General features: G+C 42.7%; 1 protein-coding gene across 1 annotated transcript in view; it reads right to left on the bottom strand.

The window, feature by feature from the left end:
* Positions 1-1453: 1453 nt before the first annotated feature.
* kl (klotho) overlaps positions 1454-26634 on the bottom strand; it is an 89790-nt gene continuing 64609 nt past the window's right edge. The window contains exons 4-5 of the mRNA XM_078222241.1: positions 11718-12858; positions 1454-4308 (exon numbers count right to left, since the gene is read on the bottom strand). Coding sequence (XP_078078367.1) covers positions 3980-4308; positions 11718-12858 — 1470 coding nt within the window. The 3' untranslated portion in view covers positions 1454-3979. The remainder of the gene's footprint in view (positions 4309-11717; positions 12859-26634) is intronic.

The raw sequence follows: 26634 nt of genomic DNA, 5'->3' as shown, positions 1-26634 counted from the left end.
TCCTAAAAAGCTATGGGATCTTTCACATACTTGGAAAAGGACAGATGAACTTGGTTTAACATCTCATCCCAATGGCACTTCAGATATTGCAGCATTCATTCCTGCATGCAAAGTGTTATTGTGATGTTTGTCTCTTTAAGACAGTACAGCAGTAGAGGGTCCCCTGACTTGAAGGACTAATGGGAACAGGGTGAGTAATCACCCATAGGGTGGAGTCTTCTCTCTGGGCAGAATACATCTGGAAGCCATGTAGTAAGCATGTAAAGACAGGAGTAGCTGGGATGGCTGCTCCAAGACAGCCTAGAGTTGCAAACCCTGCACAAAGTCTCTATCAATAAATACCTAATCACTTTATAATGTTCTAATCAGAACCATTTTTAAAAAGTTTCACGTAAGACTCTAAATCAATTTCTAAAAAGTTTCCAGACTGCAATAATCTTTCTTGACATGCTATTAGACTGAAGTTCTCCACTACAAAATATTGTTCAAACAATGCTTAAATTATTTTAAAATGTGATGGTTGTTTCAAAAAGAGAACATAAGTTATGGGAAGCAAGCAGGAAATGAGGATTAGACTAGGAGCATGGTGGGACAGTGGTGAGCACTGCTGCCTCACAGCGCCAGGGACCTGGGTTTGATTCCTGGTTTGAGTCACTGTCTGTGCAGAGTCTGCACGTTCTCCCCACGTCTGCGTGGGTTTCCTCCAGGTGCTCTGGTTTCCTCCCACAAGCAGAAAAATGTGCTGGTTAGATGCATTGGCCATGTTAATTTCTCCCTCAGTGTGTGCGCCGAACAGGTGCCGGAATGTGGCCACTAGGGGATTTTCATTGCAGTGTTGATGTAAGCCTACTTGTGACACTAATTTAAAAAAAAACTTTTTAGTAAGAAAAATACCAATGCAAACTTGATGTTTTTGTAAACTACCCCATGCTGCCCTGCGCCCCATCCCTTCACATTCACCCTGATACGAGCATTTCCAGAACTGCTTGCTAAAATGGTACTTAAATTGCCTTTCTCTATTTGCAGTGTTGTTACAAAAGTGATTTCAATTGACTTTTTTTTTTAAACAGATAAAACCAGAATAAATTCCCCCATTCTTGCATCATAACTTAAATATTCCAAGCTTACAGGATTGGAGAGCATTTTCAGGACAAAGGTGCACCCGTGGTACTGACCAGTGCAGTCCTATCATTTTGCTGTACTTCCAGCCTACATCAGAGTCTGCCTGTCCTGGGGGTGGAGGGTTGGTTATAACAAGTTTTAGCCTGTTGCAACTCAATGTCCAGTGATTCTGGTGGTAATCAACATTAAAAAACAAAAGTGGGCCATTTAAGTTTTAAATGAACCCATGATATCCAGAACTGTATTGAATACTTAGGACAATCGTAAGTCACATCAATTAGCAACTTGATAACCAATTTAAAGAAATAAACTAGAAGAAAAGATGGCAACGTCTGTTGCTACACTTTTTTAATTGATGAGTATTTCTCCGTAATTAAATATTGTCACATGCATCTTTTACAAAGAAAAAATTCTGCATGCTTTATTTATAAATAGCACACTCATCATTACAGTGAACAATGACTAAACTGTATATTAACACAAAAATATGCACATTGAAAAATATATTTTCAACACTTTTCATTTCTGTTTAGAATGATACATTGCTGTGTCAGGCTCTTTAAGCTTTGCCTGATTTCCAGACTTTTTTGAGAGCTGCCTATGTCTGAGGTTTCTCTATTTCTTCAAATGATAATGCATTTCTATCAGGTGTATGTTTATCAGGGATATGCACATGGGAGTCGGATATAAGGATGCTGAAGTACAAATATCAGTTTGTTTGCAAATGTCTTTTTACATTTTTTTTCAGGACACCTAGAATAAAAAATCAAATTATCCCGTGGTCAATCCTCAAAATGAGATGATTGGCAAATTCACTAAGACTCGCTTTTGTAAAGAGATTGATAGTTAAAATGAACAATACTATAGTTATCAACATTGCTATAAACAAGCAAATGGCTGCAAGCAGAAGAAACGATTTGTCTAGAGCTAGAAGTTTTAGCACTTTTGAGAAGAAGCTTCCAAATGGCAATGGCCTTTCAAATGACAGCATATATTTTCCAGTAAATTCCTGATATCTGCTTTGTCTTGACTTTCTGTCTGATATACACTGGCACTGCATTATCACTCTCTAGCACCAGATGAGAAACAATTGAACGACTTGAGAACCTCCCTAACTACTAGAATGCACCAAAGTGTGAACAAGGCTGACTCTCATTCTTTTGTCTCCAATCAGTCAATTCTTGCCCTTGGCAGCCTGCCCGCTGCAGGGATTGATCAGGTGAGAAACTGTGGAAGGAAGAACTTGATTCTTCATCCCACAGGTCAACATGGTCGTGCACTGAAGCACTCTATGAATGGGTGGTCTTTCTGTATATTTCTGACGGTTAATGTTGTAAAGGATTAGAGAATTATCAAATGGTTACAGCACCAAAGGAGGCCATTCATCCTGCCCATGTCTGTGGCCTTCTGCAAGCGCAACCATCTTTGGCCAACCCCCCCCCCCCCCCCCCCCCGCCTTTTGCCCATAGTCCAACAAATGTTTCTTCAGATAATTATCCAAATCCCTTTGAAAACCATCACTGAATCTGCTTCCACCACACTCTGAAGCAGTGCATTCCAAGTCCTAACCATATCCCGTGTAAAATCGATTTTCCTCATGTCTTCTTTGGTTCTTTTGCCATTCAACTTAAATGTGTCTTTTGGTTCTCAACCTTTCCACCAATGGCAACACTTTCTATCTGCTTTGGACAGCCCTCCTGTCCAAAGATCAGTGGCGAATGTTGCTGATCCTGTACAGGTGCTGGTAGCCTGCCCCATTATGATTAAGGTGATACCTCCATAATTTGGACTGGGATCTATGGTAAGCTTCATGGAAAATCGAGAGATCTGCTCCTCCACACTTCTGCAGAGTGAGCCTCCCAGGTTTTCTTAACCCATTGTTTCCTTGGAATAAACTAAGAGACAAATTATTGTCTTTAGTGCTCCTGACACAACTTTACTCAGAGTAATGTATGTTGAAAATTTGGGACCACCCCGATTGGCAGCCCCACTATATCTCATTGAAATGAATGGATATCAAGAGAAAAGTGAAGCCATGAAATGGGTATTCTCCTGGATTTCCGATATCTGCTCCGTGCAAGGCACTGCAGATGGATGTAACTTTAAACTTGTAATGTTGTCACTTTTTGACAATGATGCTCCTGATCTGCTCGGGTGGTTTTATACTGTGTTCATACTATTCTTCAAATTTGATTCAAACTTTAATTCAAATAGAAGAGTGGTTTGTCATTGGGTCACTGGTTCAATTCATTGCCATGTGTAGCACTAGACCATGCAGATTAGGATAGATTCACATCTGGTCTCTGTCCTGAGTTAGCTAGTTTTAAGCAGGTTGCTCAGTTAGGTGTTACACCTGGCCTTGTCCAAGGGAGAAGCCATACTTCTCCTGACTCCTATGTAATGTTGAGTGTATGAGTACGTTTTGACTTGATGTAACAGTGGCAAAAACACTGTTTTGGCAACAGGTCATGCTACGTCTTTCCCAATTTTTATTGGCTTCGATAGAAATAAATATCAGGGAAGAGGCAAAATGGTAGCCTGCCCCAATCACCAAACACAAAGAAAATATAATCACCTGGTATGTGTGACTGATGGGCGAAGACAAGATTGGGACCAACTGATATTCCTCCGCAGTCAAATACGCACTCACTGTCTAGACTCAGTTATGTTAAGTATTAAATGGGTGAAAAATTGAGCCACTGCCTTCAGGACACGGGTGGAAAATATTTTTTCAGAAAAGAAAGGAAAATTAGAACCAGAAGCTAATGCTGGGATATCAACCAGACAGAACATTAAACATCACTCTTATTACACTATAAATGACCACCTTTCTCACAACAATTTCTCTATATATACTTCACTTATATTTTCTGCATCTTTTTGTAGAATAATAAATAATTATAAACATAGTTGCTGTAAAAACACTTAAAGTACACAATGCAAAAATTAGTGATTGTTTTCTTAAATACAAAGGATTACATTCCGCAGAAGAATATAAATCTTGATAACATTTTGTACTGGTGTTTTTTGATGTAGGGAATCCGCCATTATCCACAATTCTCCTGTAATATTCAACAGAGAGTTTAGCTGCTTGATTTGAAGTGTAGAAGCCATAGTTTGGTTTGTCGATATCTCTCAAGGCCCAAGCAAAATAGCCGTGAATATTTACTCCATCCAGTTTTAAAGCTGGAAGATAAATTGCACAAATGACAGGATAAATTTCATGATGTCCACAACTATAACTTAAACATTTCTAAAGATGTTCATTAATTTAAATTTTATATACTGCTCTGTCACAGCTTTGGGATATCTCAGCTTTGACAAGGACATAAACCGGGCAATAACAGATCAGATGTCTGTTATATATTGTGCTTGAATTTCTCTCTGACAATTTTAATCACGTTTCATAACAGGCCGACGATCCACCACCCACCACCCACCCACCTGAAGTTGGATTTGATGTCCTTCTCAATGTCCCTCCTGCTGTTAGACTATTTGTTGCAGGGGTAAATGTGGTAGTCAATTTGTCCACCACAAGATCCACAATAGGCAGATCAGGTGCACAACGAGATGTTTGTTTGAGTCAAGTTGGTTGCCATGATGTGGAGATGCCGGCATTGGACTGGGGTGGGCACAGTAAGAAGTCTCACAAAACCAGGATAAAGTCCAACAAGTTTATTTGGAATCACGAGCTTTCGGAGTGCTGCTCCTTCATCGAGTGAATGTGCCACTCACCTGATGAAGGAGCAGCGCTCCGAAAGCTTGTGATTCCAAATAAACCTGCTGGACTTTAACCTGGTTTTGTGAGACTTCTTAAAGTTGGTTGAGCAGTGAGTACTCGGTAGGTAAGTGGAAGAACTTCCTGCTCCTTTTTAAAATGCAGCTGTTGGATCTTTTCTATCCCTCAAAGCATATCTTAACAATTCACACTTCAGGCAATGCTGATGGAATCTGAAACAGAACCAGCTTCTGCTGTGATTCCACCTGATTGCATGCAGCCATGTCCCAGTTGTCAATCTTTCTACTCACTATCTCTCCCTTCCTACGCATCAAGAGGGCAAGTCTACTACTCCCTTTATGTTCTCCTTAGAACTCACATCAACTGAGAAATCGCATGAGTCACTAGGGCTGTAGATAGGTCTTTAAACTAATTTATGGGGGGGGGGAGGGTGCAGAGGTAAGAGGAATTACGAAATCAATGGTAGAGGAGAGGGAGTGAGTGCAAGTGCATGAGGGCATTCAAGTTGTTGAAGGAGTAGAGGGCAAGGGAGAGGTTGATAGCGTTTCATCAAATTGAGTCCAGATAAAAGCTGGAATTAACACACTTTGCCTGAATGCACGAAGCATTCGGAACAAAGTTAATGAGTTGATGGTGCAAATCAGCACTAATGGGTATGATCTAGTGGCCCTTACAGAAACGTAGCTGCAGGGAGACCAGGACTGGGAGATGAATATCCAGGGGTATCAGGCATTTAGGAAGAATAGACAGGAAGGAAAAGGTGGTGGGGGAGCTCTGTTAATAAAAGATAATATCAGGGTAGTAGTGAGGGATGACATAGGCTCTAAGGAACAAAACGTGGAATCGTTATGGGTAGAGATAAGGAATAGTAGGGGGAGAAAGACACTAGTAGGCGTGGTCTATAGGCCCCTAAATAATAATGTTGAGGTAGGGAGGGCTATAAACAAGCAAATAATGGATGCGTGCAAAAACGGAACGGCAATAATCATGGGGGACTTCAACCTGCATATTGATTGGCTGACTCAAGTTGGAAGGGGTGGGATGGCGGAAGAGTTCTTAGAATGCTGTCGGGATAGTTACCTTGAACAGTATGTTACAGAACCGACGAGGGAATGAGTTATCTTAGATCTGGTAATGTGTAACGAGGTAGGTAGAATTAAGGATGTTCTTGTGAAGGACCCTCTTGGGTCAAGTGATCACAATATGGTCGAATTTCTGATACAAATGGAAGAGGAGAAAGTAGGGTCCCATACCACTGTCCTCTGTTTGAACAGAGGGAAGTACGATAGGATGAGGGCTGAATTGGCTAAGGTGAACTGGGAGAGCAGACTGGTAGGTAGGACAGCTGAGGAACAGTGGAGGATTTTTAAGGAGATCCTTTTCAGTACTCAGCAACAATATATTCCGGTGATAAAGAAGGACTGTAAGAAAAGGGATAACCAGCCGTGGATAACGAAGGAAATTAAGGAGAGTATTAAATTAAAGACCGATGCGTACAGAGTGGCCAAAAGTAGTGGAGAATCGGAAGATTGGGAAAACTTTAAGAAACAACAAAGAACGACTAAGAAAGCGATAAAGAAAGGAAAGGTTATGAAGCTAGGCTAGCTCTAAATATAAAAAATGATAGTAAAACCTTTTACAAATATATAAAAAGGAATAGAGTGGCAAGAGTGAATGTTGGACCCTTGGAGGACGAGAGGGGGGATTTAATAGTGGGAAATGAGGAAATGGCTGAAACTTTAAGTAAGTTTTTTGTGTTGGGCTTCACGGTGGAAGACACAAATAGTTTACCGAATATTAACGATAGAGGATGGGTAGTAGGAGAGGTACTCAATACAATTAATGTTACCAGGGAGGCAGTGCTTGGTAGACTAACGGGACTGAAGGTGGACAAGTCCCCGGGCCCGGATGGAATGCACCCCAGGGTACTGAAAGAAATGTCAGAGGTAATAGCGGATGCGTTAGTGGTTATTTATCAAAATTCGTTGGATTCTGGGGTAGTGCCGGTGGATTGGAAAACGGCTAATGTTACGCCGCTGTTTAAAAAAGGAAATAGACAAAAGGCGGGTAACGACAGGCCGGTTAGCTTAACGTCTGTAGTTGGGAAAGTGCTGGAATCCATCATTAAAGAAGAAATAGCAGGCCATCTGGATAAGAATGGTTCGATTAAGCAGACGCAGCATGGATTCATGAGGGGAAAGTCGTGCTTGATGAACTTATTGGATTTTTATGAAGATGTGACGAGTGCGGTTGACGGAGGGGAACCGGTGGATGCGGTGTTTTTGGATTTCCAAAAGGCGTTTGATAAGGTGCCTCACAAAAGGTTGCTGAAGAAGATTGGGTCACACGGAGTTGGGGGTAGGGTGTTAGCGTGGATTGGGGATTGGCTATCTGACAGGAAGCAGAGAGTCAGAATAAATGGGTGCTTTTCTGGTTGGCAGATGGTAACGAGTGGCGCGCCGCAAGGATCGGCACTGGGACCTCAACTATTTACCATTTATATAGACGATCTGGAGTAGGGGACTGAGTGTAAGGTAACAAAGTTTGCAGACGACACAAAGATAAGTGGAAAAGTGAATCGTGTGGAGGGCGTAGAAGGTCTGCAGAGAGATTTGGACAGGCTGAGTGAGTGGGCGAGGATCTGGCAGATGGAGTATAACGTTGACAAATGTGAGGTTATTCACTTTGGAGGAAATAATAGCAAATTTGATTATTATCTAAATGGAAAAAAATTACAACATGCTACTGTGCAAAGGGACCTGGGGGTCCTTGTGCATGAGATGCAAAAACCCAGTCTGCAGGTGCAACAGGTGATCAAGAAGGCAAATGGGATGTTGGCCTATATTGCAAGGGGGATAGAATATAAAAGCAGAGATGTCTTGCTGCATCTGTACAGGGCATTGGTGAGGCTGCAGCTGGAATACTGTGTGCAGCATTGGTCCCCTTATTTGCGGAAGGATATATTGGCCTTGGAGGGAGTGCAGAGAAGGTTCACCAGGTTGATACCAGAGATGAGGGGTGTAGATTATGAGGAGAGACTGAGCAGATTGGGTTTGTACTCGTTGGAATTTAGAAGGCTGAGGGGTGATCTTATAGAGACCTATAAGATAATGAAGGGGCTGGATAGGGTAGAGGTAGAGAGATTCTTTCCACTTAGAAAGGAAGCTAGAACTAGAGGGCACAGCCTCAAAATAAAGGGGAGTCAGTTTAGGACAGAGTTGAGGAGGAACTTCTTCTCTCAGAGGGTGGTGAATCTCTGGAACTCTCTGCCCACTGAAGTGGTGGAGGCTACCTCGTTGGATATGTTTAAATCATGGATAGATGGATTCCTGATCAGTAAGGGAATTAGGGGTTATGGGGATCAGGCGGGTAAGTGGAACTGATCCACTTCAGATCAGCCATGATCTTATTGAATGGCGGGGCAGGCTTGAGGGGCTAGATGGCCTACTCCTGCTTCTATTTCTTATGTTCTTATGTTCTTATGAGTCTCTCTGAGGGCTTTATAAAACTCTCGAGAGGTTTCGAGTACAAGAGCAGGGATGTGTTGTTGCAATTATACAGGCCTTGGTGAGGTCACACCGAGAATATTGTGTGCAATTTGGTCTCTTTTTCTGAGGAAGGATGTTTTTGCTCTCGAGGGAGTGCAGCGAAGGTTTACCAGGCTGATTCCGGGGATGGCAGGACTGATGTATGAGGAGAGATTGACTAGGTTAGGATTGTTTTTGCTGGAGTCCTGTCGAATGAGGGGGAATCGCATAGAGACTTACAAAATTCTAACAGGACTAGATAGGGTAGGTGCAGGGAGGTCTTTAAAATTATGAAAGATTTTGATACAGTAAATACAGAAAGAATGTTTACTCTTGTGGTGAAGATTATAACGAGAGGCAAGCAATAGAAGATGGCCACTAAGAAATCCAGCAGGGAATTCAGAAGAAACTTCTTTATTCAAAGAGTGGTGAAGGTGTGGAACTCGTTACCACAGGGAAGGGTTGAAGCACACAGTATAAATGCATTTAAAGGGAAGCTAGACAAGCATATGAGAAGGGAATTGAAAGTTATGGCAATAGACTTATAAGAGGAAAGACTGAGGGAAGTTCAAGTGGAATGTAAGCACTCACTGTTTGGGGCTGAAAGGATATATGACACAGAAACAGACCTATATAATCCTGTATAAATGGATCCTCACTTTGCTGGAGCAGAGCACCAAACAGGAGCAGCACAGTGGGGGTGTCCAGAACCAGGGGTCACAGTCTGAGGAAACAGGGTAGACCATTTAGGATGGAGATGAGGAGACATTTCTTCACCCAAAGAGTAGTGAGCCTGTGGAATTCATTACCACAGGAAGTAGTTGATGCCAAAACATTGAATGTATTTAAGAGGCAGCTAGATATAGCCCTTGGGGCGAATGGGATCAAAGGTTATGGGGAGAAAGCAGGATTAGGCTATTGAGTTGGATGATCAGCCATGATCGTGATGAATGGTGGAGCAGACTCGAAGGGCCAAATGGCCTCCTCCTGCTCCTATCTTCTATGTTTCTATGTCAAAGACTCTAGGGAAAGATAACCAACCTGGAGCAGACAGCCCTCCCACCAGGAATTTTGAATGTTTTGTCTTTTTATGGCAAAGAACAAGGGAGTAATAGAAATAAATAAATAAATAATGGTTTAATTAGTAAGTAAGCAACGAATCTCACAAGAACTGAAGAACCCTCTCTGGTTCATGTCAGCACTTGCCTGCGTCTGGCTCCAGCCTTATCACTTTACCTTTTAGTCAGCATTATACCACCCATCTCTTGTCAAGATGCATTTCTTCACCTTCAGGTCATTATTTACTTGGGCCAAAATGTCCCCTTCTGCTGTCAGAATCCTAACCCACACTTTCATCCCTTCGATTTTTCAAATGCTCTCATCACTGATGTCCCAACACCCACCCTTCTCGAACTTCAACTCCACTCCATAACGCTTGTTGTCTCATGCTGTCTTGGGTGCACATCACTCCCAGCACCAAGCCCCTCTGTCCCTTTCCCTCTAATGTATCCATTGTTCTCATTTACAGATCTTTCCTTGATCTTGCTCCACATTACTTTCTCCAGCTGCTTATCCCAGCTCTTCCATTCTGCACCTTCTGCCCCATCATTGGGAATAATTACTGTGCCTAATTTTAATTAACTCAAAACCCACTAACTTAAAAAAAAGAGTTAAAATTGGGCCAAAATCTTCCAGTTGGTCAACTCTTTGGAACTTTCTAAAATCACTTTGCCTCCTCACCATTGTCCTCTCCAAAATAGCCTCCTTAAAGCATATATTTTATGCTGGTGCCTTTACCCTGCTTTTCCCTTTGCTCTGTGTTGTTCCTCCGCTATATCAACGCAACTTTCTGTTGTTGCAAAGGTAGAGTGGGTGAGAAATTGAGAAAGCTGCAATCACAAGATTGACACCAGATAAGGAAGGCCAACTGATGACTTTAATTCACTCATCCAGATGCAAGGGAGTAACAAGAAACAAAGAAGAAAGCAAAATCGAAAATCAAAAGAAAGCAGGAAAACCAGCAGCCATGACTGCTGGAGGAGAATATTTGATTTAATTTGATTTGATTTATTGTCACATGTATTATTATACAGTGAACAGTATTGTTTCTTGCGCACTATACATGAAATAGTATACGTGAAAAGTATTGTTTCCTGCGCGCTACACAGACAAAGCATACCATTCATAGAGAACAAAAGGCGAGAATGCAGAATGTAGTGTTACAGTCATAACTAGGGTGTAGATAAAGATCAACCTAGTACGAGGTAGGTCCATTCAAAAGTCTGATGGCAGCAGGGAAGAAGCTGTTCTTGAGTCGGTTGGTACATGACCTCAGACTTTTTCCCGACGGAAGAAGGTGGAAGAGAGTACGTCTGGAGTGTATGGGGGAATGGAGGGAAAGGAATTTGCATCTTCGCTATAAAGAACCTTTCACACCCTTGGGATGAACTTCACAGCACATGAATCGCTGAAAACAAAACAACCTAAATATAGCCATGGATCAAAGCACATTGAGAAAAATATGAAAACAAAGAGGATGCAATCTTACTGGCTCGCCACGCTGGCCAATCAGCGTGGTGAGCCAGGAAGATAGTGTGAGAGATGGGCATGAATCGGATTGCTGTCTTCCCGGCCCCGTTTAATCGGTGAGAATGGCGTGAAGCCCATTTGCATCAGATTGCCTACATTTAAAAGTCTGGCACAGCTGCTTCCGCCCTCCCGAATGCTTTCCACCTTACCTGCGAGACGTCACGCCAGCGAGAATCACTACTGCTCTGCAGTAGTGGGACCAGGCACCATGGCTATGCCAGAGGGATCAGAGCCCCCGGGTCGGGGACATGGCCGAGCAGTGCCCATAGGGCAGTGTCCTCTTGGCACCCTGGCAGTGCCCAGTTGATCACCTTAAGTGCGCCTGGGGTAGTGCCAAGGGGGTGGGGCCTAAGTGGGGGTGGAGCCTGAGTGGGGATGGGGCCTGAGTGGGTTGGAGCTATGGCAGGGGGCAGGGGGAGAGAGCTTATGCAAAGGGGCTGGTCATGCAGGGGAGGGAGGGCTCTCCAAGGAGGGCAGTCGTTTTCACGCCGTTACGACCCTTAGAAACGTTTTGGGAAAATTCCGCCCTGCATTCCACCCTGTTTGTCGTTTTCCCCATTCCTGCAGTCGGAAGAAATCACCAAAAAATACAAGAAAAATGTGGAATGTACAGTAAAGCTCTGACAATAATCTGGGACCACTGGTAAAGTCTAATCTTCCCTAGCAGCAGGCAGCTCAGACACTAAACATCCATCAAAACTTGTACATTTGTTAAATACAGGGGATGAAGAATGGCTTACCTTTCAAAACTTCATTAATGTAACTCTGAATGTAATAAACCCGTAACTTGTCTTTAGAGGGTGAATCATCATCGATCCCATTGGATGTGATATAGATCGGAACATTGCCATATTTTGATTTTATCCACCGTAAGAGTTTGCGTAAACCCCCTGGCACCACTGCTTTCCCGCCTGGCGATGCCAGCCAGGTAGTGTCTTTCAGGTGCTGCACTTTGAATTCATAACCAGCCTGGGCTTCAGCTTGGCCTTCGAGATGTACAATATGAGTTGTGTAGTGGTTCAGTGCCACAAAATCACCGGAGCCATGTATCAGCCTTTTCTCTTCATCGCTAAAGTTGGGCAAGTACGAATTGTGCCATCCGACGTTTTGCCTCTGGCTCTGCCAGTCCCGCATGATGAAGGGGTAGTCCCCATTGCCAAAGATCGGCTCTGCAAACCAACCAATGTCAAACTCCAAGGTCCTAGCCGCGGCCTCAATGTCACTCCTGGAGAAAGGGTCAGCTGGATCCACCCAGTCGGCATGAAGAGAAACAGAGATCTGTCCCTGTTGTGTCTTGCGAAACTCATTGTTATAAAGATGCCAGACTAAAGCATGTGCTTTGATTAAATTGTGGCCTACAATTGTGAAGTTTCTTTTATAACCCAACAAGTGCTTTATGCCATTTGGCTCACTCATGGTTATCCAGAATTTCACTTTGCTTCCCAGCTGTCTGAAACATAACCTGGCATATTCCACAAAGGCCTGAATGGTCGCCGGGTTCGTCCAGCCCCCATTGTCTTCTAGCATTGAGGGCAGTCGTTGGTCTTCAAGCGTGGGGTGATACAACACAACGACAGGAGTAACATTCACACGTAGAAGCTCACTGATGTAGCATCTGTAATAACGCAGGTTTGCTCGGATCACCTGTGTCGTGTTGCCCGTTGGAAGGATGAGTGACCAATTGAGGGAGAACTGGAAGTGAGTGGCATGTGTATTTTGCAAGAGGTAAACTTCCTGTCTGATGGTACTGTAGTCAGTGCACTGACCTCCACGAACCTGGCCAATGACTCCTTTAACTTTCACCAGCTTTCCAGTCCCATTAATATCCCATTTGTAAATATTGCGATCAACAAATTGGGGAGTTGTAGGTGTCGTTTCTACCTGAGAATTACAAAAAGACAAAAGTACAGTGCAATACTACTGATCAATACAATATTATTTTGGTCTCTGAAAACAATTTAAATTCCTTTTTAATTACTTAAAACTTAAAAAGAAAATGCTGAAACAGTTCAGAGAAAGAAGGGAATGGTGTATCTATTTGTTACAGCCCTGGTTTTATGAAGATTCAGTGACCTTTTTATGCCATATGTTTTCTAAGCTGCTTTTATGCCACCAGGAACCTTATTCACTGCCCAGTTAATAATTTCTGGGCTTGCAATGTGTCCATTTCACAGAGGAGGCAACCAATTGGCCAACTCATCGAGGCTGACAACTGAGCCACAAGTTTGGTTCAAAACTGAAAGAATTCGGATACTATGGAGATAGGATTTGATGGGCTCAGAGACATTGGCCAGGAATCATACCACCCCACCCCGCCACGCGAACCGGAGCGGGCGAGGGGCGGACAATGGAAAGGTCCCTTGACCTCGGGTGGGATTTTACGGTTTTGGGACGAGCTTGGCTGTAAAATCCCGCCCTTTTCTTATTCTTGACGTTCCACATGTTCTAATAACATCAGGTAAAAATATTGAGAACGGTACAAAAAGATGGCTTGGTTGTGAGTAAACTACTAAACTACAGTTTAAGCGAGTCTCATTTACAAAACCTCATGAATCACAAAAACTAATACTGGATTCTTGTTTGAAACAAGTCAAAGTGGACTGAGTTCCTCCATACCAATGTCAGTTTGGCTCAGTGTTAGTATTCACTTCTGAGTCGGAAGATCATGAATTGGTCCCCCTGGGCACAAGCATGGAATCTAGTTATCACTTCAGTGCAATACTGAAGGAGTTCGACATAGTCTGAAGTGAAATGTTAAATTGATTAATCAGGTAGATGTAAAATGTCCCATGGCAATATCCATAAACAACATGGAGTCGGGGGCTGGGGGAATTCCTCCAGTGGAAGGGTCAACCTTCAACTCTTAACTATAAGCTCCAGTACAGATTAAGTGTTTATTTATCCAATATGGTATTTGTGGGTCCGAGATATGTACAGATTGCCTGCTATATTTGTCCACTAAGAAATAGTGCAGAGTCAGCAGGGGTGCCGCTGCCAGGGCTGAAAGTCAGGGCACGTCCTGTTTCAATGGGTGGTGGGACACGGGCCACATTTAGCTGCCAACCAATTAAGAATGGTGTCCTGCCTCCCAGAGCTGCCAGCTCAGACAGAGGGCCAGCATTCTCAGTACCCCCACCAGCGGGGGTGGCAGCTGAAGGATGAGACCACATGGATGGTTGTGCACCTTCAGATCAGGTAAATGAGGTCTGGGACCATTGGTGCCAATTTGGCAGGCCCCAGCGAGAGTGCATGGAACAAAACAGCGAGAGTTCGGAAATCAACCACAGCTTGCCTGCTAATTCACATGTATTCCTTACACTGAATGACAGAGTGTAAGAGAGATTTTTAAAATTGTTTTATCTTTCTGAACTTGTTTAGTAAAGTCGATTTTTGTTTTTTGCAAAACCAGTGGAATCTTGTGGCTTTATTCATTTAGTAAGCACCTTGAAATTTGTCTATTTTAAACAAACTTTATTGTTCCTAACCTGAAGAGCTAAAGGAACCCCAAATGATATGGACTATATTGGAAAACCAGTTCAGAATCAGGTTAAACTGTCATATTTATTGACTAGAGTTCATGTCATTTCAATAACAGCCTACTGAATCTATAGACCACTTTGTCAGCAGATGCAGAGACAAGGGTACAGAGCCAACAGACAGAATTGTTGAGTTGATGGTTGTATCCACTCTACAAGCATTGTAGAAAAATATGTTTTTCTGGCCCAAATGTTGGGCATCCATAGCATCAAAGGATTACTCAAGAATTGGTGTAAGTATGAAGTGACCCTCGCAGATCAATAATGCTTACAAGTCCTAAATACAACCTCCATTGTTGATGTACTCACTGGGACACCCAAACCTAGCAAGATATGTGGAAGATGTGGACTTCTAAGTGCATTGAAGAAATGTCCAACATTTCATCAATTCTGCAAAAGGTGTGGCAGAAAGGGTCGTTGGCAGCAGCAGTACACTAGAGCAAAGGCTGATTCAGCTACAGTCATGCACTGGTCCAAATAGACCATACACAACTGATACCTTCAAGCAATAAGAATGACCATCCAGTATCCCGTCAGAAGCATACACATGAAGTGATTGATAAACCAGGTAACTTAATCAGAAAGGATGCATTTAGCAGGTTGCCTCACCCAACGAAAACAAAAGATACATCCTTAGGTCTGCAGGTTGACTTCATTGACATTGAACTTGAAGATTTTCTCTGGAACATTCTGCACAATGCAAATGCCAGCAGCTACAAGAAGAAATGGTGAAAGATTCTACACTACAGAAACTGTGGGAAACCATTATCAAAGGCTGGTTTGATTCAATTTAGCATATCCACAAACACGTGGGACCATTCTGGCCTTATTGGGATAAGCCAGGAAAGCATTTTTAAAGACAGGGTTGATTATCATGCCAGAATCTTTGTGATCAGATATTCTCCAACAACTTCATCACTTACACTTGGGCAAAGATCAGACAAGAAGACTCTATTGGCCAGCGATGAACAATTACATTGAACTCATGATCAAGAAGTGTGAGGCTTATCAAGTGCCTATAACAAGACAGCACAAAACAGCACTGATTCCACATAAAGTTCCTACCCACCCTTTGTGCAGAATCACATCTGACCTCTTTCATGTCCACGGCACTGACTTCTTCATCATTGAATACTTTACCAAGTGCCTCATTATTCGGTAATTGTACAATAGATCAAGTACAACTGTCACATTCTAAGTGCTATTTTCAGTTTATCTGATGTTCCTAGAGGGATCATTACAGATAATGGTCTCAATGCGTTAGTAAGTTGTTTCAGGACATCTGTGAGAAATTGAATTTTAATCACACTACCTCTTCTCATTACCCTAGGACTACTTGCCTAGCTGAATGAATGATTCACATGGTGAAGTTCCTAATTCTCAAATGTAGACAGAACAAGCAAAATTTACATATTGCAAACGTTATATCTAAGAGTGACACCTTTAATTGCAATATACCATCAGCGGCAGATCTCATTCTTAGCAGACCAGTGCATACCAATCTACCTACTTTTACCCATTCTACTTACTCAGAAACAAGAGAGCAACTTTGAAAACTACAAGAGAAGATGACCAAATGCACAATAAAAACACGGATACAGAGATGCCAAGTTTACAGTTGGGACAACAAGTTCACATCCAGGATCCCATAGACAGTATGTGGCAACCAGCCAAGCTGACAAGGATTTGTTCAGAATCAAGATCCTATGAAAGGTGCAATGGTGAGGTGTAACTGAGGACAAATTAGATCCATTTCAGCTCTTCAATCACTGTACAGTCCAATTGCATCTTGAACAAGATCCAAAACGCAACCAGGAACAACACCCAAGAATGACAATCTCACAGATCACATTGAGCAATTAAAGAAATCTTCAAAGATATCATCATAATATCTGGGCGTACCGGCAGATTATCTTTATGCTTAGTTAGAGACTTAAAGATTCATCAGTTCTATGCACTAATGCAATGGTAACTAAACATGAAAGTGTATTGTAAATAGTTATACTTCTTTGGAAGGGTGGGAGCAATATTGTTGAAAAGAAAGGGGGAAGTTGTAAAATGTATTTAAGGAATATCAGAATGACATTATTGGAAAGGAAATGTGTCACATGATACCGACTTTTGTTTAGAGAAGAGCACACATGATGTCTTCAAGCTTTATCCCTTCATGGGCTTAGTCTGAATAAATACATCTACAATCCCTTAAGAGCAATTGGTGTCTTGTGACCATAAGCAGATTTTTGAAAAGACCTTTAGGAAAAGAAACCAACCATCTTTATCCGGTCTGGCCTTTAAATGACTCCAGTCCCATAGCATAATGGTTTACTCTTAACTCCTCTCTGGAATGTTCTAGCAAGCTACTCAGTTATATCAAACCAGCACAGAGAATACTACATGGGCTCTATCACTTCAAGTAGGCCCACACCTCATTTTCCGGGCAATCATCAATGGATAACAAAAGCTGGCCTTTCCCGTAACACCTCCGTCCTAACAATTAATGTTTTAAAAAAGGGAAATAGTAAGCCGAGTTTTGGACTGAATGAAGAAAATCAATAACAAGTTTAACAATTTCTGGAAGGAAAATTAAATCCAAGGGTGTTTGAAGAAAAGATTCAACAATAGGGAGGCAGCAGATCCAGAGGAGTTAGTTCATGTGTGGCAGATCTACCTGATGTATTCTTTACAAAGAAGTGGTTTTCTTGTTGACTGGACTTCCTTCCTGGTAAGAGACACAAAATAAAAGACGGTGTCAGTAAAGTAAAAGGACCAGCCATACAAACTAGGGCTAGTTCCCTGTCCAAAAACCATGAGGAGGAAGGGGGCACAGTGAGTCACCATTTCATCTAAAAGAAGAAAGATTTACAATCTATGAATCCATTGTAAAAGTTAATTTCTCTTAGCATGCAATGGTGAACCATTGATGAATAAATGGCTATTAAACCTTGATGTCCAACTGTTCACTAATCTGACAAGCATCCTTGTCTTAAACAATGGCTTCTGAGCCTCCAGCAAAATTTGTCGAAGGTTCAATGTTTGAACGTCTGGTAGGATTCAAATGGCTGGCGGTGTCAAGTTGCAGACTGATTGATCTGGTTATTGAAACATCCCGCATACCACATCACCCAAACTGGAAAATATCTATACCTGTTTGGATCAATAGTCAGGTTGATGTGGTGAGACTAGAATTTAAACCAAAAACTTGCACTTTGGTCTTTTGTGACAGGATGTGGCTCTGCAACATGTCCTTCAGCAAGAGGCTATTTACGTTTCAAGCTCTGGACCATTCTGAGGAATGCCAAGTGGAGCCGATCAGGAGTTTGAGACACATGACACTGCAGTTTTGTTCAGACAAGGAAGGCGTCCACAGATTAGTAATCTTCAGAAAGCAGCGATTTAAAATAGCCTAAAATAGGCTAAGAACGAAGTAGATTTAATAAGTAAGCCTCCATAAGCCTCGAATCACAGAGGTGTTAGTGCAGAATAGACAAGGAAGAAAGTCAAGATCTTAATCACTGCGTCAGATCTGTACCTTTGCTGAGTTTTGCAATGACTCCTCACTCGGGCAGAAGAGACTCACATTGCACATGACAAACCTTGTTTTAAAGCACAGGGCAGATCCATTGGTGTGGTGTTTAGTCTTTTCTGGAAATGTGGTTGATTCATTCATTAAAGCAAACTCAACCAAATGAGCAAAGGATGTGGACAGCTAGTAACAGGAAATTCCTCCATGAATCTCTGAAACTTGCATTGCCCTCAAACTGGTGAATACAATTATATTTTTGATTATTTACACTGTGGCTTTGTTCTGTGAGATTGATTTTAAAATCTTTGCAGAGCTTTTTCAGTTACTGTTATATTTCTACTTGACTCTTGCTAGTCAATTGCTTCATCATAATGTGTAACAACTTCAGCTGATAGGGTGGGTATTCATTTAGAATTCCTCTTCAACTCTGGGATTTGGAAGACAAGGCAGATTTCCAGAGGAATCATCATAATGATGTCTGGCATCTGTTTACAGATCCTCTATTGCCCTGGTCCAAACTGGTCTTCTTGGACATGTCTTGGAAACCCAAATGAGGGAGATTGAGAATTGGAATTGAGCTCTCAAGTGGTATTTGGATGTCACAGAGGTTGTAGAATGTAGGAGTGTACGCGCACTGGGTGGTATGAGCATACCTGCAAGCCAACCTGGGTGTCAGAAAATGACCCTTGCAATGAATTGTGTCTAATGAAACATTAGGACCTTGAAAGATGAGTGTGTGTAGACTTGTAAATTGCATCGTGTGAGTGTACCATCTTGAGGCATAGTTGTGACATGCCCAAGAACAAGCTATAAGATTGTTGGAGCTTGGAATGGATGCGAGAAGCAATACACAGTAAGAGAACCTTGACCTTTTGACAAAATACATAGCAAGGTAATGGTTCCTTGCCCAGATTTGATTATGACTAAGCTTCTTCTCCTTCTGATCATAGTTACTGCAGGCAGCTTGCAGTCTGCCTATGACCTGTTGCCACCAATGGTGCTATGACACCTTCTGGGGTGGGTGTTCCATTCGACAGCCCTCCTCACACACAGCTGCATGTCCATTTAGCCATCCCCATAGAAAGGAAACAAGTTCCTGTCCCAAATATTCAACTGCTCACAGAATCAATTTTTATGTCACCACACTGAGATTCCTTTCACTTTATTTAATCCTGACACTCCCCCGCAAATGCTGCTAGCAGCCGTGAGACTTGGAAAAAATCTACAATCAAGGAAACCAGCAACTATAAAATTAGCTGTCAAATCGGAATTGATGGACAGACATGGTCTATTTAAGTAACTTTCTAAAGGTGCTGATATAAATTCCATCAACTCTGTTCCAGGCTTGAAGAAAAGTCATTGTCACTCCAAGGTTTTATTTGAGACTTCAATGTTTTGAGATTAAAATGCAATCAATGTTATTTTAACCAACTCTCAATAGTGGAGCTGAGAAGTTGGAGATTGAGGAGAATTAGTGAATGAAAGGCACCCTATTTTAATCATTCTCAAAGAAGGTTCAAGTCCTAAAGGTCCAGTGAACTGCAGTTATATTGATCTTGCTACAAGAAGAAATTGTGCTACATTATTTCATCACCATCAGTAAGATCTTAATCCGATTGTTGGTGAATGTATATTAATTAGGTATAGTCATTCTACCTATAGACAAATAGTCTATAGAGAAAGAGTAAATGACATGGAATTTTTGAAGAATGCTTGAGGACACTGCCAGCGAGGAGCAAGGGACTGAGATCAAATTATGGACAATGGATCTGTTTCTAATTATTACATGCACTCAGCAGATAAGAGATGCCAACTCCAGAATCTGGACAGCTAGATGGAAAAATCAACTGCCCTCTCCTGTTTAGGTAGACAGTACTTTACATGGTAAAGTATGGAATCTGAAGGACTCCTGTGTCACATGAGCATGAATATATCCTGCAGCCAATGGATTATCCACAACAGTTTTTTTATTTGTTCATGGGATGTGGGCATCGCTGGTTGGGCCAGCATTTAGAATAGAAGAATCCCTACAATGCAGAAGGAGTCTATTCAACCCATCGAGCCCACACCGACGACAATCCCACCCAGACCCTATCACTGTAACCCCATGCATTTACCATGACACTAAAGGGCAATTTAGCATGGCCAAGTAGCCTAATCCACACATCTTTGGCGTGTGGGAGGAAACTGGAGCACCCAGAGGATACCCACACAGACACGGGGAGAACGTGCAAACTCCACACAGACAGTCACCCGAGGCCAGAATCGAACCTGGGTCCCTGGCGCTGTGAGGCAGCAGTGCTAACCACTGTGCCACCATGCCGCCCAAACATTTATTGCCCATCCCTGAGGGCATTTAAGAGTCAGCCATATTGCTGTGGGTCTGGACTCACATGTAAGCCAAACCAGGTAAGGACGGCAGATTTCCTTCATCTACTGCTTTTTACCTCTTGCCCTCACTTTCTTTTTTGTTATTTATTCTTTCATGTGGGTGTCGTTGGCAAGGCCTACATTTGCTGCCCATCCCTAATTTCCCTTCAGAAGGAGTAATTCTCATCATGGAAAAGCTTCTTTGTAAGGTGAAATCCTTCAGACTTAGTCAAAATGTACTGAATAATATTCCTAGATTGAAGAATGCAGGCACCAGGAGCATACTTTTAACCTAATCCCTAATCCTGGTGGATAAATGGACCTTATTGTGGAGCTGCTCAACTGGAGGTTTGGAGACTGGGAATGTGCACAGCCTAGGCCATAAGAGATAACCCTGATTTCCAAGAATCCACGCAAGATCTATCGTTCTGTGGTAGAAATGCCAGCATGGTGAAGCTCCTTAAAAGAAAGCACAGTGGCAACTCCTGTGCTGCTGTTTGGTAAGAGGCTGCACATTGAGAGACTGGAATCTTTTCCTAGTAATGTATATTGATCCAGCTCGTAATGTGATTAAATGAGTGCATCTATGATTGTTTTAGATCTTGGTGAATCCTGCTATTTGATAATATTGCAATGCCCTGAGACATTGTTGCTGATTGTCCAGAAGCTGACTCGGTCTGGAAGATGATGGGTCCATACCTTGCTTGATGTATTTTTACACGTCTTTCTGGATGTCCTGAGTGGCACTCTCTACAATTACTCCATGGCATTGAAGTTTTCTTTAAATGTAGACAACTCTGGAAAAACAACATTTATTTCCTAATTCTAATTATCCTGAAGACATTAAGAGTCAACCATATAATGCAGGACAGGAGTCGTATGTAGGCCAAACCATGCAGAGGGGTAATTCCCTGTCCTGAAGATAATGAGTGAACTCGAGGGGTCTTTACAATAACCTACAAGTTTTATGATCATTTTTTGTTTGAGTGCAGGCCCCAAAATCACCAGGTTTCTTCAAATTCAATTTCACAACTTGTATGATGGGATTTTAAATCAAGAGATGAGGATTATCAGTCCACTAGCATAACCAGTCCACTACCATAACCAGTCCACTACCATAACCAGTCCACTACCCTAATCAATCCAGTACCATAACCAGTCCACTTGCCATAACCAATCCAGTACTATAACCAGTCCAGTGCCATAACCAGTCCAGTACTGTAACCAGTCCAGTACTATGACCAGTCCAGTGCCGTAACCAGTCCAGTACTGTAACCAGTCCAGTACTATAACCAGTCCACTTATCATAACCAATCCAGTACTATAACCAGTCCAGTGCCATAACCAGTCCAGTGCCATAACCAGTCCAGTACTATAACTAGTCCAGTGCCATAACCATTACACAATCACTGTGACTTTAACAACCACTGACTGAATGACATCTATTGAGGAAAGCAGCTCTGTTTGGGACACAGCTCTGTGACAGCTTGCTTTGGAAAGCCCGGTCACAGTTCCTCAGCCGAGTGTAGTTCTGAGTTTCTCGGCCTGTACACTCTACTGTAATGGTGCTTGTTCTCTCTTGTTTTCTCCTCCCCTTTCAGGGAGTAAAGGGAATCCTCCCTGGGGATGCCATTGTGCCATTGTGCCCTGTCAGAAATTGGGAGGGAGTAAATGACAGCCCCCTCAGCAAATGGCACAAAATCTCTACCTCAGGAGCAAACACACAAAAATAAAAATACCACGATAGCAGGATTTCACCCAACACATGTGAAAATGTAAGCTTGTATCTTTAACCTGTAGAACTGAGGGCAGCACGGTAGCACAGTGGTTAGCACTGCTGCCTCACAGCGCCAAGGACCCAGGTTCAATTCTGGCCTCGGTTGACCGTCTGTGTGGAGTGTGCATGTTCTCCCCGTGTCTGCGTGGGTTTCCTCCCACAGTCCAAAGATGTGCAGGTTAAGTTGATTGGCCATGATAAATTGCCCCTTAGTGTCAGGGGGATTAGCTAGGGTAAATACGTGGGTTACGGGCTAATGAGATTGTGGTTGGTGCAGGTGCAATGGGCCGAATGGCCTCCTTCTGCACTGTTGGGATTCTATGATTCTGTGACATTCTTAGGAGACAGTAGAAGTAAGGCAGTCATGACTGAAATAGGACTTACCAAGCCTTAATATAATTACTGTCTCATTTACATATAACATCCAACAATGGGTGGCCGACTGTCAGAATTGACAGTGGGAAATGGGGTGTGGACAGCAATCTTTTAAACCCCATTCCAAGTTCCCATCATCACCCATTCCATCGGCATCACCAAATCGGGCAGGTTGATAGGAAATTGCAGGGTTGGGGAGATTTTCCTCTGCACTGGCCTATATCGTGCCAGATCGAGAGATCATAGGGTCAGGTATTTTCTCAAAGCTATTCCTACATTGCCAGCATCACTTCGCTGTTAGTACAATTAAACTTGCCAGCCTCAATGCCCACCATACCCTGTGAAAACAGGTCCTCCGACAATGCTGCCCACCCCTTTTGATAAGCACCTAAAACCAAAATTCAAAATTAAAAAGGACTTTTAAAAAAATATTTATTAGTCAATACAGAAATTCAGGTCATTATGTTTGGACGACAGAATCTTAACATTGAACATTTTGATTAACATCAAGTATTTATACTTATTTCTTGAGTGCATTTTGAGCAATACTGATATTTCACTGAATATATTTCTCAAAGCATTTTGTCCAAAAATGCTACGAATGTGTAGCTGTCACAAAGATAGCTTTCTTTGCTGAGATAATCTTCTCTCCAAATAAAGCAATGAGGTCATTCCAGTGTGCTAATGAATGTGGCCACTGGAGGGAGCTGAACAGCAGGGAAGTGTGCTGCACTGAAGGAAAGCTGAAAAATTGCGAATGTAAATCTTCTTTTCAAGATAGGAGAGAGGCAGAAACAGGAAACTACAAGGCAGTTAGCTTCTCATTTGCCATAGGGAAAATGCCAGAATTTAATATTAATGAGGTTATAGCTGGGTAGTTAGAAAATCTCAAGTAATCAGGCAGAGTCAACATGGTTTTGTGAAAGGGAAATCGTGTTTGACTAAGTTCATACAGAATCACAGAAACCTTACAGTGCAGAAGGAGACCATTCGACACATTGAGTCTGCACTGGCTCTCTGAAAGTGCACTCTACCAGTCCCACTCCCATGTCTCAGCAGGTCTGACAGCATCTGTGGGGAAAGAATAGAGTCAATGTTTTGACTCTGGATGATCCTTCGTCAGGGCTCTTCCCGCAGATGCTGTCAGACCAGCTGAGATTTTTCAGCATTTTCTGTTTTTGTTTCAGATTCCAGCATCTGCAGTATTTTGCTTTGACCACTCCCATGTCTTATCTCCATAACCTTGCACATTCTTCCTTTTCGAAGTATTTACCTTCTATATCAGTGACTTCCTTTCAGGCCCATTGATGGCTCTGTACAGTGTGTCACATAAAAGATAGGATCGGAAGTAAGCCAGTCAGCCCTTCAAGCCTTGCTCAGCCATTCAAGAAGATCCAGGCTGACCTTCTACCTCCCTCCACCTTCCTGCACCATCTCCATATCTCTGAATTCCCTTAGTACCAAAGATCTGTCTTGAATACCAATCAGCATCCGCAGCTCCCTGGGTTATATAATAACAAAAGCATAACCTCTGGGTGAAAAATGTTCTCCTCGTCTCATTCCTAAACGGTCACTTCCTTAATCTGAGACTGTGACCCGTGTTATAGATTCCCCTGCCAGCGGAAATATTTTGTCAACATCTACCATGTCAAGCTCTTAGTGATGTTACATATTTCAATTAGATCACCTCCCGCTCTTCTCAATTCCAGGTTGACTTAACCCCCTCTCATAGATCAATCCTCTCACCCCAAGAAGCAGCCTAGTGAACCTCCAGGAAAGTACAAAACTGCACACAGTATTCCAGGTGTGACCTCACCACTGTCTTATATACTGAAATAACATTTAGCCGTCTGGTAGAACAGAAAAAAGACAAATATCAAAGCTTTTTATCTTGCACTCATCAGGACAATCACAAGAGTGCAAAAAGTAAAGTGCGCTACACCATCGATGATCTTGATGAAGGCGCCAGTGGTTCTAAAGATTTGCGTTTGTTTTATGACCCTAGATAATAAAAATAGATCACACAGGGAGAAAAGACCAAAATCTGGACCATTTAGTATGTCATATTATACGTTTTCATAAGATTCAATGTCAAGCGTGTGCACCCCATACAATGCTGTGAATTTAAAGTTATTCAGCAGGAGAAAGACCTAGATGTTGCAGGATATGATCTTCTGAAAGTTCAAAGCAGATATTGTTAGATTAACATAAAAGTAAATAGAATACTAGGATGTATTACCAGATACCAAATAAAAAATATTCTACTGGCCTTGATTAGGCCTCATTTAGAAAAGTGCACCAAACACTTCATACAATCATGATGGGAACCAAGAGAAGTCAATCAGCCTTTAACCTGCATGTACCTGTTGACAGCACTGGTGATGGAGAGCTTCCTAGTGGTGATGTTAAGCCTCTTGTGATTAAGAGTGAGCATTAGCTGGAATGTTGAATTCCAAAATGGCAGCGCTGGTATTAAATCAGACTCAATTCTACATGTACTTTAACTTAGGGGCGGCACAGTGGCACAGTGGTTAGCACTGCTGCCTCACAGTGCCAGGGAACTGGGTTCAATTCCCGGCACTGTCTGTGCGGAGTCTACACGTTCTCCCCGTGTCTGCCTGGCTTTCGTCCGGGTGCTCCGGTTTCCTCCCACAGTCCAAGAGCTATGTTGGCCATGCTAAATTCTCCCTCAGTGTACCCAAACAGGCTTCGGGGTGTAGCAACTAAGGGATTTTCGCAGTAATTTCATTGCAGTGTTAATATAAGCCTACTTGTGACAAGAATAAATAAACTTTAAAACTTTTACTTTATCCTCTTACACCCAGCTCAACTCACACTAGGGGGGAATTTTCCTGTCCTGCCCACCACAGGAGAGGGGTGGCGTGGCGGAGGGTGGGGTGGGGGGGGTGCGGGCCATGCAAAGGTCTGTTGACCTCGGGCGGGATTTTCCAGTTTTCGGGCGAGCGTGACCAGAAAACCCTGCCCTAGATATCTACACACACTTCTCAGGCGCCATTTTGGACCTTTAAGGCCAAGCGAAGCACTCAAAAACACAGCACAAGGGATCAAATTCTGTGCTGATCATTTTTGCATGATTTACCAAAAGCAACAGATTAAATTGGGAAATTATGAAGGAATAAAACACAGAAAGGACAAGAATAAGAACCTCCCCTGTGTTTTAGAAGGTGTTTGTAACTCAGGTCATATTGCACATAATCATTCTCCATACAGAAAACAGTTTAGTTTCTCATGCTGACGGGTTGATCTGCAGCAAACCCCTTCAGGTAGTTAGGAATTTTTTTGCATTAAAATCAAGTTGTTAGTTGAACAGTTTATGAGTTCAAAATCTCTGTAAGGGCCCAGAATATTGCTGTGCAATAGCATTACAAGTTAGTCTTCTAGCAGTGGGGATGTGAGGGTTAAGAAAGAAGAAGAGATGTTAATGTACTCTTCACATCCTTCTACAGCTCAAACTGACTGTCCAAGTCTGCAGGCTCCAAATGATTATCATAGGCTCCTTGAACAGAATCAAAGGTATTAACCTCTGGCTGGAGACTGACATGATGTGGAGGTGCCGGCGTTGGACTGGGGTAAACACAGTAAGAAGTCTCACAACACCAGGTTAAAATCCAACAGGTTTATTTAGTAGCACAAGCCACTAGCTTTCGGAGCGCTGCCTCATGACCTGATGAAGGGGCAGTGCTCCGAAAGCTAGTGGCTTGTGCTACCAAATAAACCTGTTGGACTTTAACCTGGCGTTGTGAGACTTCTTACAGAGACTGACATTACATCACTGGAGCCAAAAGTGGGAGCTGACCTCTTGTGGGCCGATAGCCGGAACTGACCTCTTGCGGCCGATAGCGGGACCTGACCTCTTGTGGGCCGATAGCGGGAACTGACCCCTTGTGGCCGATAGCGGGACCTGACCTCTTGTGGGCCGATAGCGGGAACTGACCCCTTGTGGCCGATAGCGGGAACTGACCCCTTGTGGCCGATAGCGGGACCTGACCTCTTGTGGGCCGATAGCGGGAACTGACCTCTTGTGGCCGATAGTGGGAACTGACCCCTTGTGGCCG

The sequence above is a fragment of the Mustelus asterias genome, chromosome 10 (assembly GCF_964213995.1).
Source record: "Mustelus asterias chromosome 10, sMusAst1.hap1.1, whole genome shotgun sequence".
Classification (NCBI taxonomy): domain Eukaryota; kingdom Metazoa; phylum Chordata; class Chondrichthyes; order Carcharhiniformes; family Triakidae; genus Mustelus; species Mustelus asterias.
The sequence above is the reverse complement of the archived record's forward strand: the minus strand, read 5'-3'. Positions and strand labels throughout refer to the sequence as shown.